The 16891-nt window shown below is 40.3% G+C and overlaps 1 protein-coding gene and 1 long non-coding RNA gene across 2 annotated transcripts; one reads left to right on the top strand and one right to left on the bottom strand.

The window, feature by feature from the left end:
• Window positions 1–1719: 1719 nt before the first annotated feature.
• Window positions 1720–2658, bottom strand: LOC148198624 (uncharacterized). Its single transcript, XM_088115882.1, has 3 exons — window positions 2641–2658; window positions 2497–2561; window positions 1720–2290 (listed from the first exon to the last, which is right to left on the bottom strand). The coding sequence occupies exons 1-3, from the start codon at window positions 2656–2658 to the stop codon at window positions 1720–1722; spliced, it is 654 nt and encodes a 217-aa protein (XP_087972008.1).
• A 6444-nt stretch (window positions 2659–9102) lies between these two features.
• Window positions 9103–15529, top strand: LOC148198623 (uncharacterized). The gene is made up of 2 exons (XR_015786680.1): window positions 9103–9281; window positions 15276–15529. It is a non-coding gene; the product is annotated as an uncharacterized LOC148198623 (long non-coding RNA).
• Window positions 15530–16891: the final 1362 nt, after the last annotated feature.

The following is a 16891-nucleotide window of genomic DNA, read 5'->3' as shown; positions in this document are numbered from 1 at the left end:
ATGTATCATTCCCTGCAACGTTATAAAGCACATTACAACATTTAATTATAAAATCGTTTTCTAATATTTCTTAAAATTCATTAATGTAAATAGTGACCCAACGAGGATGTTTTTAATTTCTTTTTTCATTAGAAAAATCGAATACAGGCAAAGATTTATAAAAAACAGTGTTTCTTCAAATTGTTTTTATGATAAAATATGTAAGACTTTGTCAGCCAAGTCAATCTACTTTAGTTGGGTGTTTTATTCAAATTCAAATTAAAATACATTTTATCAGTTTTATACCATAAATGTATTTTTTTAACAAAATTAAGGGTTATTTTCTTATCTTTAATTGAATTGAGGTGAGAGTGAAAAAAAAAAGAAAAAAATGAATTGTTTGAACTGAAAAAATGCAACAAAAGTTAAAAGGAAGTTAATATATTATATCAATTATTTATTTTATTATAATAAAAAACATAAATATTAGGCTTAATACCTCTTTTGGTCCCTCGAAAGGGGGCAAATGTTCAATTGCATCTTACGTTTTTTAAAAAGTTCAATGTGGTCCCAACTTGTGAAAAAAGTGTGCAATTAAATCCTTTTTGGTAACAACTTGAGAAAAAAGTGTGCAATTAAATCCTTTTTGGTAACGACATTCATTTTTTAACGGGCCAGCTAACAGGGTGTACTGAAGTTTGCAACGTGTCTGGGGAAGGTTAATACGTGGCTGTGTGAGGGTAAACGTGTGTATATTATTACAGATAACGTGGTAGTGGTTAATAAATCAGAGGTTAGGGTTTGGGTTCCTCCCAATTGGTCTTTGAGATACGAATGGCTTGTTCCGAAGGGTGTTCGTCGTGTTCGAAAAGTTGGGGCAAAGGATCTTCTCAGTCGTCCCATGGTTGTGGTGTGAGAGGAGGTGGGATAATCCCTACTTGTTATTGTGGTGATATTGCTGTAACCAAAGTGGCGAGAACTACGAAGAATGCTGGGAGAAATTTTTGGGGTTGTCCATGTTACAAGGTTTGAAGTATACCCTTTTGAGTTAATGTTTTTTTGACTTGATGCATTTGTTGATAGATTCCCTAACTTGGTGAATAACATGGTGGATCTTCAATTGGCAGCTCGTGTAACTTTTTCAAGTGGTGTCTTGAAGAGAACGTTGATGAAAAAGATTGCACAATGGTGAGGAGGATAAGTCAGCTGGAAAATGCAGTGAAGGATTTGCAGAAAATGATGAAGTTGTTAGTTGTAGCTTTGTGTGTGTGTATTGTGGTGGACCTTGTCATGTTCAGGTTCTGTTTAGGTTGATTTAGTTAGGTTGTAACATCCTGTGTTGTGAAAGGTGTAAGATCAATTATGCAATTCAATGTATTACGTTCCATTGACTATTTTAATGAGTTAATTTCAGTGAAGAATGTTGAAATCAGTCCCCCTTATGGTTTAAAAATGTTGAAATCAGTCCCCCATTTGCTTTAAAAATGTTCACATAGGTCAACCCAATAATGCATATGATGATGACTAATGGCACATATTACCATTTTCTGCAAAAATAAGAAATTTAAGTACAAGTTTTGACCAAAACATCATCAAACCACTTTCATTCATTACCACACATAAAACAAAGACAAAAAGACATCACTTCACTAATATACAGTACATAATACCCCTAGTTCATCTAACAAACAATACATATTACACCATCATGTAAGTTAACTATCTAATAAACCAATTCATCTAAGTATCTTTTCTTCTGACTTTGCATTTTGTTGGATGGGATGATTGGGGACTTGGTGGCTGTGATGGTTGAGGGGTCGGGGAACTTGGAGGTGGCTGTGATGGTTGTGTTGTTTCTGCTGGCTGGGGCTTTAAAGGACAGTTATTCTTGTTGTACCCCCTCTGATGACAAATACTACATTTTTTCCTATGCCCACCAACACGCATTTGAGTGTCATCCTTAGTTAGCTCCCATGCTTCCAACCTCCTTTTTTTCTTTGGCCTCCCAGGCATCTTCCTCATCACTGGTGGTAGTACATCATTGAAATTTGTGGTTTCCCATAGTAGGTGGCCATTGAGTGGAAAAATTATGGACGCATACACCTCTTCATAGGTGGATCTTGTGAACAAAGTGGGGATAAAATTCTCTGGATCAACGTTGGAGTAGTTCATTGCTGCAATTGCATGACAGCATGGGATGACACTGATCATCCACTTTCTGCAGCTACACTCCTTTGTGTCCAGGTCCAGTGTGAACTTGTTCCCAACTGATGAAGTATGTCTAACCTCAAAAATCTTTCGTGCAGACCAGCTGAAAGAAATGAAGGACATCAACAATGTAGATAAATAACAACATGTATATAAAATAAATTGATAATATTACCTTGGCACCCAAAATCTTGACAGATTACATTCCTTCTGAAGTCTCTTCTTTATCTTTGGGCATATTGTGAAGTCCATAGATGCCACCTTGGTTCTATTGGTGACCACCAAACCTTTTTCCTAAAGTTTGCATACAGGTGCCTGAGACAGAATCTTTGTTCTGCCCCAGGCAGAAGCTCCTGGATAGCTAGGACCAACCCCTGCACAATTAAATTTAGTCATAAAACAAGATCCTTTAACAAAGCATTAACTAAAATTGAATATAAGTATTATATTTACCTTCTGCTGGTCTGACATCCACGTGCACCCCCCACATACTTGACTATCCCCGAGGTCTTGAATTAATAATTACAAAAATCATGTCCAGCTGTCTTTGTTCTCCACTTCTACTACTGTATAGGCAAGGGGTAGCATTTGATCGTTTGGGTCCCTACCAACAGCAGTGAGCAGCCCCCCCTTGTAATAACCTTTCAAAAAACATCCGTCTAAACATATAATGGGCCTACAGCTTATGAAACTATCTTTACAAGCTTTGAGACAAACATACATTCTTTGGAAGATTGGGTCACCATTATGAGACTCAACTTTAATCTGCACTGTTGAACCTGGGTTACACCTCAACAGCTCATGTCCATAGTCGTATATCCTTTTATACTGTTCTTTGAAATCTCCTTCAACCTGTCTTGTGGCAATTAACTTTGCCCTTCGTGCCTTGGATATTGACACATTTGTATTCCATTTTCTTAATGCTTTAGTACGAATATCATTCACCCTTAAATTAGGATTGTCAACTAAAGAACTATCTATTTCCTGACTCAACCACTTAGCATTCATTAGTTTGATGTTAAGTTGCCTACTACAACCGTGAGTATCAATTATCTTCCTTAATTGCCAAATTTAGCGTGATGGTAAGTACCCACAGTAAGCTACCCATGGGTACTTACCTTGGGCACCCATGCAGCTTACCCTCACCCTACAATTATCATTCTTGACAAATTTTAGATCCCTTCCAGCATGAACAACATACCTTCTAATAGCATCCTTAAAGTCTTCCTTCCCACTAAAAATGGTGCCCACTTCCCACTTGTAATTTGCCATGGACTTTTGTTTTGCATATTTTGAGAACGACCCACAGATACTCTGTCCTCGTTGTCATCCTCCTCACTTGTACTGTTTTCAGGAGTTACAAGCATATCAGACTCCCAATCATCGTCTGACAAACCCCTGCATTGTTGTTGGGTTTCTTGATGATTGTCTGCATCCACGTATTCATCACCACTCAGATCATCCATTCCTGGTTCATCATTACTGTCCACTTCCACTTCCAATTCTTCTTCACTATGAACCTCCCCTCCATCCTCAATGTCCACTCCCAATTCTTCTTCACTTTCAACCTCCCCTCCATCCTCAATGTCCATTTCCACTAATTCATCACTTTCAACCTCAACTTCATCCACATTATCCACTTCCACTACTTCTTCACTTTCAAACTCAACTCTATCCTCATTCTGAACCTCCACTGCAACCTTAACATCTTCTGCATCCTCCTTGTCATCCTCCCAGACATCTTTATTCTCAGCATCCTCCTTGTCATCCTCCCAGACATCTTCATTCTCAACATCCACTGCATCATCATTCTCAACCTCCACTACACCCTCCACTACGTCCCCAATTCCTTCATCACCACCCTCAACATGTGCTTCTCCTCCAACGCCACTACCGTCACCACTCTCTGCAGGACCTTCACATAGGTACAAAATGTCATTCTCATCATTTTCTACAATAGCTGGTTCGTCCACCCCATGCACAACATAGAGGTTCACTTTCCCCAAATAATTAGCCACCTTCATCATGTTCATAGCTCCTTTATCATCATCAAGCTTATGTAAAACATCTTGGGCATTGTAATATAATTCTTTTACTTCCATGTAACCCAGATCTTTAAGTGAACCTAATATTCCAAAATAACACCATTTATCGGGATCTACGTCCCAATAAACTATCTCCCCGCCCATATACTTAAAGGGGACTTCTTTGATCAAGGTCCCACCGTGATGGACCACAACCTGAAACATGTCATCACACATCCCTACCCGAACCTTGCAAATGCAAACGGGGACACTAATTTAAGTTAAACTAATATCTATGGGACCACTATCAACCATCAAAAGAAGACAACTTTTCACCCCTACTTAAACCCCCTATAAAGCGACAACAATGATAACATATACAACAACTACATTTCATAAAATTATCAAACATAAACCCTAACCTGATTTGCAGTTTCCAATTCGCTCTCCAGATTTCAGCTTCAACAACACCCTTATTTCAAGACACTTCCTCCACAATGATAAATCCCAAATCGTAATTTCTCTGCAACCCAAACCCTAACCTCTGATTTATTAACCACAATAATATACACACGTTTACCCTTACACAACCCTGTATTAACCTCACACAGCCACGTATTAACCTTCCCCAGACACGTTGCAATCTTCAGTACACCCTGTTAGTTAGCCCGTTAAAAAATGAACGCCGTTACCAAAAAGGATTTAATTGCACACTTTTTTCACAAGTTGGGACTACATTGAACTTTTTAAAAAACGTAGGACGCAATTGAACATTTGCCCCCTTTCGAGGGACCAAAGAGGTATTAAGCCTAAATATTAATAACAAAATTAACAACATATGATTGGGTTGAAAACATAATCAATTATATTTTAGAATATAACTGTGAGGACCGTGCATTTTAAAAATGAAAGTGGTGGGGGAGGAGCTCACTTACTGCTGCTAGTGGAGGGTGTGAGGACCGCACGTCCTCTTTCTTTTGGTAGTGGTGGGGACTCCATGTTCAGCAATGGTGCAGCTACGGTGGAGGGTGAGTCACTCCACTTGGAAGTGCTCCAAGCACCATGAGAGCACCATCATCATTTTTCCTAGTGGTTTGAGCACTGAGGAAGGAGAGTGGGACGGCTGGGGTTTGATAGGCAGTGGAGTACACCATTTCTTTCTTCTTAAGGAGAGAACTTTGGGTTTGAAGGGGTTGGATTCGGCACTTGGAGATTCTGCAGAGGGAGAGAGCTTGCTGCACGTACAGGAGAAGGAGAAGAAGAAGCTTGCTGCATCCAGTGGTGAGGCAGAGAACGTTTGGAATTTCTGCATTCAAAGTTTGGCTAAGAGGTCTTCAAGAGGTAAGGGGAGCTAGATCTTTTCTGTAGATTGTAGAAATAATTGATGTATTTGAGGTTTGTGTTATTAAGAGATTTGATGAACTATTTGTGCTTTAGAGTGATCTTGTTCAGTATGAATCTGTATGAGTGAGGGTAGAATATTGTTGTTGAAACAAATCTGGGAAGAAAGGGGATGAAAAATGGGGTTTCTGGGAAATCTGGAAATCTGCTGCGTTTCTGCAGAATTCTGCAGAACGAGCGTACGTCTTTGGTGCTCGACCAATAGTGGTCGGCCAAAATAGAACGAGCGTTCGCCCGTATAGCGTTCGGCCTTAAAATGAGAATTTGCACGTTCGGTTTTGAGTGGATTAGTAAGCGTTCGGTCTTGTGTCCTCTAGTAACGAGCGTTCGCGTTCGTTCTTGGCTAGTTTTGGTGAGTGTTCGGCGATCGGTCTTTGTGTATGGGAACTGTAGTGTTTGATTGAATTTAGTATGATTAGGCTTAAATCTTGGGCGTTTGGTTTTGATGTTTTAGTAATTTAAGCGTTTGATCTAAATTTGATATTCTTTGTTTAAAGAGTTTGAACGTTCGTTTTGATGAATTAGTTAGCATAGCGTTCGATCTTAAATCTGATGTCTTATATTTAAATATTGAACGTTCGGTGTTGGTAAATTATTTATACTGAGGTAAGTATTCTTAGGTAGTTTGTAGCGTTCGGTCTTAGTGTATTTTTGATGGATAGCGTTCGATCTTGACCATATTTTATTAGGCTTCAATAGTGTTCGTTCAATTAATCTCAGGCTGCAATCTTAGCGTTCGTCCAAATGGTTTAAATGACGTTTGTCCAGATTGTTTAGATGATGTTCGTCCAAATGGTTTAGATGACGTTCGTCCAAGATTGTTTAGATGACGTTCGTCCAATTGTTTAAATGACGTTCGTTCAAGTAATGTTCGTCCTAGTATTCGGAAATGACGTTCGTCCCAATAGTGTTCAATCGGTTTTAGCGTTCGGCCTGTTGAATCTTATAGCGTTCGTCCAATTGGCAAAGTAGCGTTCGGCAATTGTGTTCGGTGAATAGTGTTCAATCGGTTTTAGCGTTCGGCCTGCGAATCTTATAGCGTTCGTTCAATTAGCATAGTAGCGTTCGGCCTGTTGGTAATAGCGTTCGTCCTAAGTTTTAATTTGAGCGTTCGGCGTGTGTTGGTGAAATAGCGTTCGGTCTGAGGAAAAATAGCGTTCGTTCAATGCCGTTCGGCAGAAAACGTTCGTTCAAATAGTGTTATGAAAATATTGGGTTTTAAGTTCATTTCTCTTGAATTGAATTATGTGCAAAATGTTTGGAAAATATATACTGTAAATGGGATTTATGTGAATGTATGAAATACATTGGATTTAATGTGATATTATGGAGGTATCTGGTCATTCATAACTTGGGATAAGGTTTAACGTAACAGTATAATTCATGGACGTAATTCCATGATCCTCAAGGAGAGGATACATGGTGGTGTTTTGGGGTTGTATAGAATGATTACATGGTAGCTCAGTTTTGGGGGTCATCCTGAATCTCCAATGGTCTTTCTTTTCATGTAGAGAGGATTGAACATGTAGTGAGGAGTAGCAGGAGGTCCTAGTCTTGGATGCTTCCATATGATCCAAGGTGAGTAATAACGGATTAACCTCGTGATTGTGGCCGGGCGGGAGTGCCCAAATATTTCACCGGGCGGTAGTGCCTAAAGTTCCACCAGGCGGTAGTGCCTAAAGTTTCACAAGGCGGGAGTGCCAGGGCGGGAGTGCCCAAATTTCATAAAGCCACCACGAGTGCAAGACCCGCCATAGCTCGGTAATCATTCTAGTCCGGACGAGTCGGTCTATAAAGGAACAAGTCGGGGTATAAAGTAACAAGTCTTGTGATGTCAGTTTACCATGTTTGGATGAATGTTTACATGTCCCGGAAGTATGTGAAATATGGATCAATGAGTATGCTTTAATTGTTCTTTTATATGAATCTATGAATGATTGCATGAATTAACTGTGCTGTATGTATAACATGCTTTTTATATCTAGCTCACCCTTGCATTGTTTGTGTTATGTGCTGTTTGGGTATGTTTCTTTGGCGATGATCATCCACTTGGATGGGAGCAGATGACGGAGAGGATACTTTGGAAGCAGCCCTTGATGGAGACGGAAGTGCTGCAGCTTAGATTAGCTAGACTTATTTCGTAATTCTTAATGTTTGGAGGAACTCATGTGTGTTTTAAGTTTTAAATTCTCCGTGATTTTCATGGAGAAATTCTAATACTCTTGTTGTCAATTCCGCACTATTCTGAGGATGACTGTAATCCTTAAATTACTCTTGACTGCTTTCCTATATTATGCATGATGACGTCTTTATTATATATGAATGATGTATATAATCGGGACGTTACATTAATGGTATCAGAGCAGTTTCTGTCCTTAGAGGATCCTGTAGGGTGTGTATGTGCGCTGCTTATGCTGTGTACTCTTAGTATTGTGTTGGACGGTTGTCCTTGTTTCCTTGGGTTGGACTAATGGTGTTTTTCTCTGTATAAGCAGAAAATGGCACCTAGACCACCACCACCTCCACCTTCTCAGCCTGAGCCTTCTGAGAACACCGTAAGATTGGAGGCTGTACTTGAGGCTATGCAACTTCAGAATGCTACTTTGGTGCAACAAAACACCATCGCCCTTCAAAACTTAGAAGCTGCAAGAGTGTCAGCTGAAGACACTCAGAAGTTCCTCAGGGAAATGCTGGTTGATGGAAGACCTACTCCTGATTTTTCTGCCCCTATTACCATTCCAGTCAAGGAGTGGAGTTTGGAGAGTTTTCTCCAACATCATCCCGACAGGTTTTCTGGCAAATGCAGTTCGGATGAGGCCGATCATTGGTTCCAAGATATGGAGCGAATCTTTGAAGCCAAAGGGTGTCCGGATGAGAAGAAGCTGGCCTACACCCAATACTTGCTGACAGGAGAAGCTGGACATTGGTGGAAGAGTGTGAAGACCATCATGGAGGGGAACGGGACTCCTATCACTTGGGAGTTGTTCAGAACTAAATTTTACACTGAATACTTCCCAGATAGTGTCAGGTTTGCTAAGGAGGTAGAGTTTCTTGAGTTGACTCAAGGCAACAGATCGGTATCGGAGTATGCAAATCGTTTTAAACACCTGCTTCGCTTCAACACCATGTCAATAAATGAAGAATGGCAGTGTCGTAAGTTTGAGAATGGCTTGAGGAAGGATATCAAGTTACTGGTGAAAGGATTGCACATTAGAGAATTCTCCGCTTTGGTAGAGATGGCCCGTGATATGGAAAAGACTAAGGGAGAACCAGAGGGACCACAGAGACAACAGAACCAGCCAGTTAGGGTTGGGGGACCTATGATACCCCGGGGAGGCTCCAGTTCTAGAAAGACCCCTTTCTCTAGACCCTCTTACTCCGGGTCCAGGGGTTCTTCCTCTCAGTCATCGGGACAATCCAGTTTTGCCAGTTCCGTTAGATGCTTCAAGTATGGTGGACCACACCTTCAGATGTCTTGCCCTCAGTTAGAAGGGTATAGGAGGTGTAATATCTGCAGGCAAGAGGGACACTATGCCAGAGACTGTCCTACTACTAGGAGGGCAGGACCACAGCCACGCCAGGCTGGCAGACCTATTCAGAGGGGTGGACACAGACCTCAGGCAACCGGGAGAGTATATGCATTGACTGGGGCTGAGGCAACCAGTGCAGGTAATTTAATTGTCAGCAGTTGTTTGTTATTTGGAGCTTCATGTGTGACGTTGTTTGATTCGGGGGCGACACATTCTTTTGTGTCTAAGGCTTGTGTGGAGAGGCTTGGTTTAGTTGTCAGGGAGCTTCCGTGTGACCTGGTGGTGTCTACACCAGCAGCTGGGTTAGTCAGGACATCTAATGTATGCTCCAGATGTCCTATTGAGGTAGAGGGGCGCAGGTTCAGAGTGAACCTTATTTGCTTACCTCTGCAAGGGCTAGAGGTAATTCTGGGAATGGATTGGTTAGCAGCCAATCGTATTCTTTTAGATTGCAGTGGTAAGAAGTTAATATTTCCCGGAGAAGATGAAGTTATGTCGTTATCGCTCGGTGTATTGAGGCAGGATATCTTCGAGGGTGCCAGCTGTTTCCTAATCATGTTTCATATGGACGGGACTACTAATTTAAACTCTTTGTCGCTTGGGAACCAGAGTGTAGACCTTCTGGTTGTGAATGAATTCATGGATGTTTTCCCTGAAGAAGTTCCTGGTTTACCTCCTCCGCGAGAAGTAGAGTTCTCTATTGATCTAGTCTCAGGAGCAGGACCAGTATCCATAGCCCCTTATCGGATGGCTCCAGCTGAGCTGGCTGAGTTGAAGAAGCAGATTGAAGAGCTGTTAGAGAAACAGTTTATCCGGCCGAGTGCTTCGCCGTGGGGTGCGCCTGTGTTACTAGTAAAGAAGAAGGATGGTAGCTCAAGGTTGTGCGTCGACTATCGACAGCTGAATAAGTTGACGATCAAGAACAAGTATCCATTGCCGAGGATCGATGATCTGATGGATCAATTACACGGAGCTACGGTATTCTCCAAGATTGATTTGAGGTCGGGTTACCATCAAATCTTAGTGAAGGCAGATGATGTGCAGAAGACGGCATTCAGATCTAGGTATGGTCACTATGAGTATGTGGTTATGCCTTTTGGTGTGACTAATGCTCCAGCCATATTCATGGACTATATGAATCGAATTTTCAGACCATTCTTGGACAAGTTTGTGGTGGTGTTTATAGATGACATACTTGTTTATTCTAAAACTCGGGAAGAACATGAAGATCACCTTAGGGCAGTGCTTGAAGTGCTGAGAGAAAGAAGATTGTATGCCAAGCTGTCTAAGTGTGAGTTTTGGATGGAAGAGGTTCCTTTTCTTGGACATGTGATTTCAGCTGGAGGAATTGCTGTTGATCCCGCTAAGGTGCAAGCAGTGCTTCAATGGGAGAGACCTAAGACTGTTACAGAAGTCAGGAGCTTCGTGGGTTTAGCGGGCTACTATCGCCGTTTTATTGAGAATTTCTCCCGGATTGTGGCGCCATTGACACAACTGACTAGGAAGGACCAACCTTTTGTATGGACAGATCGTTGCGAGACTAGCTTCCAAGAGCTAAAGAAAAGGTTGACTAGTGCACCAGTTTTGGTTATCCCTGACACGGGAAAACCTTTTGAGGTTTTTTGTGATGCCTCTCATCAGGGATTGGGGTGTGTTCTAATGCAGGAGAAGAAGGTAGTGGCATATGCATCAAGACAACTCAAGGTTCATGAGAAGAATTATCCCACTCATGACTTGGAGTTGGCAGCTGTGGTATTTGCTTTGAAGATTTGGAGACACTACCTGTATGGTGCGCAATTTCAGGTGTTCAGTGATCATAAGAGTCTGAAATACCTCTTTGATCAGAAGGAACTTAATATGAGGCAGAGGCGATGGATGGAGTTTCTTAAAGATTTTGACTTTGATCTCCTTTATCACCCTGGGAAAGCTAATGTGGTGGCAGATGCATTGAGCAGGAAGTCAGTGCATATTTCAGCCTTAATGGTCAGAGAGTTAGAGTTGGTGGAAAGCTTCAGAAATTTGAGGTTGCAGGTAGAATTTGGAGCTGACAGCATCAGATGCAGTAATTTAGTGGTGTCCAATGACTTGTTGAAGCGTGTTAAAGAAGAGCAGTCGAAGGATGTTGAGCTCCAAACGTCATCCAGTTTGATTGGGACTGAGCAAGGAAAAGATTTTGCTTTGGGGGCTGATGGTATCTTAAGATTCAAAGGTAGGGTCTGTATCCCTAGTAATTCAGAAATGAAGAGGTTAATCCTTGAGGAAGGTCATAAAAGCCGTTTTAGCATGCATCCTGGCATGACTAAAATGTATCAGGACCTCAAGGAGTCTTTTTGGTGGTCCGGTATGAAGAGAGATGTAGCTCAGTTCGTCGCTTCTTGTTTGACTTGTCAGAAAGCGAAGGTAGAGCATCAGAGACCGGGAGGTTTATTACAGCCATTACAAATTCCAGAGTGGAAATGGGATAGCATCGCTATGGACTTTGTTACCCATTTGCCACGCACTATCCGAAGGCATGATGCAATATGGGTAATAGTGGACCGATTGACCAAGAGTGCTCACTTCTTGGCGATCGATTTGAGAATGTCTATGGCGAAGTTGGCGCAGCTGTATGTTAAGGAGATAGTAAGGTTGCATGGAGTGCCTTCGAGTATTGTATCGGATAGAGACCCGAGGTTCACGTCCAGATTTTGGCAAACTCTTCAGAGTGAGATGGGAAGCAGACTTTAGATGAGCTCGGCGTATCATCCCCAAACAGATGGACAGTCTGAGCGGACGATCCAATCGCTTGAAGATTTGTTGAGGACTTGCATTTTGGATCACTTAGGGGTATGGGATGAGATATTACCACTGGTTGAGTTCACTTACAACAACAGCTATCAGGCTAGTATCGGCATGGCACCGTTCGAAGCGTTGTATGGGAGGCGCTGTAGAACACCTCTTTGTTGGTTTCAGGATGGAGAAGCAGTTTTGACGGGACCAGAGATAGTTCAGCAGACTACAGAGAAGGTGAAGCTGATACAAGAGAGGATGCGAGCATCTCAGAATCGGCAGAAGTCCTATGCTGATCGGAGACGCAAACCGTTAGAATTTGCAGTTGGGGATCATGTGTTCCTCCGAGTGACTCCTACTACAGGTGTAGGAAGAGCCATTCGTGCTAGGAAACTTTCTCCTAGATATCTTGGTCCTTACCAGATTCTTCGACGAGTAGGACCCGTAGCTTATGAGATAGCCTTGCCACCTCGGTTAGCTAACTTGCATCCAGTGTTCCATGTATCTCAATTGAGAAAATACATGTCTGATCCTTCTCATGTGCTTGAAGTTGACGATGTGCAAGTCAGAGAAGATTTGTCAATTGAAGTGCAACCAATAAGGATTGAGGAGAGTCAAAACAAGCAACTTAGAGGAAGAATTGTCCAACTTGTCAAAGTGATCTGGAACAGTGGAACAGGCGACTCTACTTGGGAGTTAGAGGACGAGATGAGAGAAGCTTACCCCCACTTATTCTGTTAAGCCTAATTTTCGAGGACGAAAATTTTTGTTGTTGGGGAGAATGTGAGGACCGTGCATTTTAAAAATGAAAGTGGTGGGGGAGGAGCTCACTTACTGCTGCTAGTGGAGGGTGTGAGGACCGCACGTCCTCTTTCTTTTGGTAGTGGTGGGGACTCCATGTTCAGCAATGGTGCAGCTACGGTGGAGGGTGAGTCACTCCACTTGGAAGTGCTCCAAGCACCATGAGAGCACCATCATCATTTTTCCTAGTGGTTTGAGCACTGAGGAAGGAGAGTGGGACGGCTGGGGTTTGATAGGCAGTGGAGTACACCATTTCTTTCTTCTTAAGGAGAGAACTTTGGGTTTGAAGGGGTTGGATTCGGCACTTGGAGATTCTGCAGAGGGAGAGAGCTTGCTGCACGTACAGGAGAAGGAGAAGAAGAAGCTTGCTGCATCCAGTGGTGAGGCAGAGAACGTTTGGAATTTCTGCATTCAAAGTTTGGCTAAGAGGTCTTCAAGAGGTAAGGGGAGCTAGATCTTTTCTGTAGATTGTAGAAATAATTGATGTATTTGAGGTTTGTGTTATTAAGAGATTTGATGAACTATTTGTGCTTTAGAGTGATCTTGTTCAGTATGAATCTGTATGAGTGAGGGTAGAATATTGTTGTTGAAACAAATCTGGGAAGAAAGGGGATGAAAAATGGGGTTTCTGGGAAATCTGGAAATCTGCTGCGTTTCTGCAGAATTCTGCAGAACGAGCGTACGTCTTTGGTGCTCGACCAATAGTGGTCGGCCAAAATAGAACGAGCGTTCGCCCGTATAGCGTTCGGCCTTAAAATGAGAATTTGCACGTTCGGTTTTGAGTGGATTAGTAAGCGTTCGGTCTTGTGTCCTCTAGTAACGAGCGTTCGCGTTCGTTCTTGGCTAGTTTTGGTGAGTGTTCGGCGATCGGTCTTTGTGTATGGGAACTGTAGTGTTTGATTGAATTTAGTATGATTAGGCTTAAATCTTGGGCGTTTGGTTTTGATGTTTTAGTAATTTAAGCGTTTGATCTAAATTTGATATTCTTTGTTTAAAGAGTTTGAACGTTCGTTTTGATGAATTAGTTAGCATAGCGTTCGATCTTAAATCTGATGTCTTATATTTAAATATTGAACGTTCGGTGTTGGTAAATTATTTATACTGAGGTAAGTATTCTTAGGTAGTTTGTAGCGTTCGGTCTTAGTGTATTTTTTATGGATAGCGTTCGATCTTGACCATATTTTATTAGGCTTCAATAGTGTTCGTTCAATTAATCTCAGGCTGCAATCTTAGCGTTCGTCCGAATGGTTTAAATGACGTTTGTCCAGATTGTTTAGATGATGTTCGTCCAAATGGTTTAGATGACGTTCGTCCAAGATTGTTTAGATGACGTTCGTCCAATTGTTTAAATGACGTTCGTTCAAGTAATGTTCGTCCTAGTATTCGGAAATGACGTTCGTCCCAATAGTGTTCAATCGGTTTTAGCGTTCGGCCTGTTGAATCTTATAGCGTTCGTCCAATTGGCAAAGTAGCGTTCGGCAATTGTGTTCGGTGAATAGTGTTCAATCGGTTTTAGCGTTCGGCCTGCGAATCTTATAGCGTTCGTTCAATTAGCATAGTAGCGTTCGGCCTGTTGGTAATAGCGTTCGTCCTAAGTTTTAATTTGAGCGTTCGGCGTGTGTTGGTGAAATAGCGTTCGGTCTGAGGAAAAATAGCGTTCGTTCAATGCCGTTCGGCAGAAAACGTTCGTTCAAATAGTGTTATGAAAATATTGGGTTTTAAGTTCATTTCTCTTGAATTGAATTATGTGCAAAATGTTTGGAAAATATATACTGTAAATGGGATTTATGTGAATGTATGAAATACATTGGATTTAATGTGATATTATGGAGGTATCTGGTCATTCATAACTTGGGATAAGGTTTAACGTAACAGTATAATTCATGGACGTAATTCCATGATCCTCAAGGAGAGGATACATGGTGGTGTTTTGGGGTTGTATAGAATGATTACATGGTAGCTCAGTTTTGGGGGTCATCCTGAATCTCCAATGGTCTTTCTTTTCATGTAGAGAGGATTGAACATGTAGTGAGGAGTAGCAGGAGGTCCTAGTCTTGGATGCTTCCATATGATCCAAGGTGAGTAATAACGGATTAACCTCGTGATTGTGGCCGGGCGGGAGTGCCCAAATATTTCACCGGGCGGTAGTGCCTAAAGTTCCACCAGGCGGTAGTGCCTAAAGTTTCACAAGGCGGGAGTGCCAGGGCGGGAGTGCCCAAATTTCATAAAGCCACCACGAGTGCAAGACCCGCCATAGCTCGGTAATCATTCTAGTCCGGACGAGTCGGTCTATAAAGGAACAAGTCGGGGTATAAAGTAACAAGTCTTGTGATGTCAGTTTACCATGTTTGGATGAATGTTTACATGTCCCGGAAGTATGTGAAATATGGATCAATGAGTATGCTTTAATTGTTCTTTTATATGAATCTATGAATGATTGCATGAATTAACTGTGCTGTATGTATAACATGCTTTTTATATCTAGCTCACCCTTGCATTGTTTGTGTTATGTGCTGTTTGGGTATGTTTCTTTGGCGATGATCATCCACTTGGATGGGAGCAGATGACGGAGAGGATACTTTGGAAGCAGCCCTTGATGGAGACGGAAGTGCTGCAGCTTAGATTAGCTAGACTTATTTCGTAATTCTTAATGTTTGGAGGAACTCATGTGTGTTTTAAGTTTTAAATTCTCCGTGATTTTCATGGAGAAATTCTAATACTCTTGTTGTCAATTCCGCACTATTCTGAGGATGACTGTAATCCTTAAATTACTCTTGACTGCTTTCCTATATTATGCATGATGACGTCTTTATTATATATGAATGATGTATATAATCGGGACGTTACAATAACATACATAGTTAGGTCTTTATTTTCGAATAAATCTTCACTCTTATGTGAATAATTTTTTATTTATCAAGGTTTGAAATCTGTATTTTTGTAAGGATTTAAGGTATCCACTTTTTAACTTTACTTTTCTTCCTAACTCTTCCAGTTTTCCTTTACAATCCAAACATTTTTTTTATGCTTTGGTTTAAAAAAAATTAATTATAAAATTTATAATATTAATACAGCATATTATAAAATTATAAATTGATATTATGTGAATAATATTAATACAACATTATAAAAAAAACAAGTTAACTTTAGAATAAAACTACTAAATAAAACTACATAAAATTAATAAATCACAATAAATAGTTAGAAGCATATATAATATTAATACAACAATCCAAAATAATAATTATAATAATAACTATAATATATATATATATATATATATATATATATATATATATATATATATATATATATATATATATATATATATAAATCAACTATGGATTACATTAATTTCTTTTTTTGAGAAAAAGAAAACCCCTATACAAAAGAATTACAAGGAAAGTATAGAATTATTAAGTAACATTTTCGTCTTTCACTAAATACATATCATTACTCAACTTTTTATCTACTCAAAAGAATTATTCTAAATTATTTAAATTATATTAATTATAAACTAAGTATATATAAAATACAATAAATTATGTATATTCACATAAAGAGTTGACTCAATCATCTGAATACATGTTTTTTACATTGAAATTCACTATAGGGACGCACTTATACTAATATTTATGCTCTAGAAAGTCATAAACAAGAATTATTAGTGTTTATGACCTTTTGTGACTCTCACCATATAACTCATTTTACTCTAGTTATTAAATTTCATAATATCTCTTTACAGTAATATGTCAATACATACACTAAGATCATCACCACAAAGAATTTTTCCTTGAAATTCTTTCAACACTATCATAATACATGTCCTCAACCATATTATCACTTTAATCAAACACAAAAATAATCATAAATATACATAAAGCCTATTATAAATTTATCTCAAACAGCGACAAAAGAAAACAAATCTAACATATAAACTGACGCTCAAAGATGACACTCAACACCAAACCTTTCATATAAAGTGGCATTACAGTTATAGCGCTCAGTGTCATTCTTCTCGCAAAACGTTGCACTCAACACATTCTAGCGCTCAATGGCATGTAGCTAAATTGATCCATACTTGCAGTGTAAAGATAGTGCTCAGTGGTGCACTGTTGTCGCTTAGTGCCAAAGCATTCGCAAAAAGTGGCACTCAACGGTACAGTTTGACGCTCAACT

The sequence above is a fragment of the Vigna umbellata genome, chromosome 5 (assembly GCF_029865625.1).
Source record: "Vigna umbellata cultivar VRB3 chromosome 5, Vumbellata_1.0, whole genome shotgun sequence".
NCBI lineage: Eukaryota > Viridiplantae > Streptophyta > Magnoliopsida > Fabales > Fabaceae > Vigna > Vigna umbellata.
The sequence above is the reverse complement of the archived record's forward strand: the minus strand, read 5'-3'. Positions and strand labels throughout refer to the sequence as shown.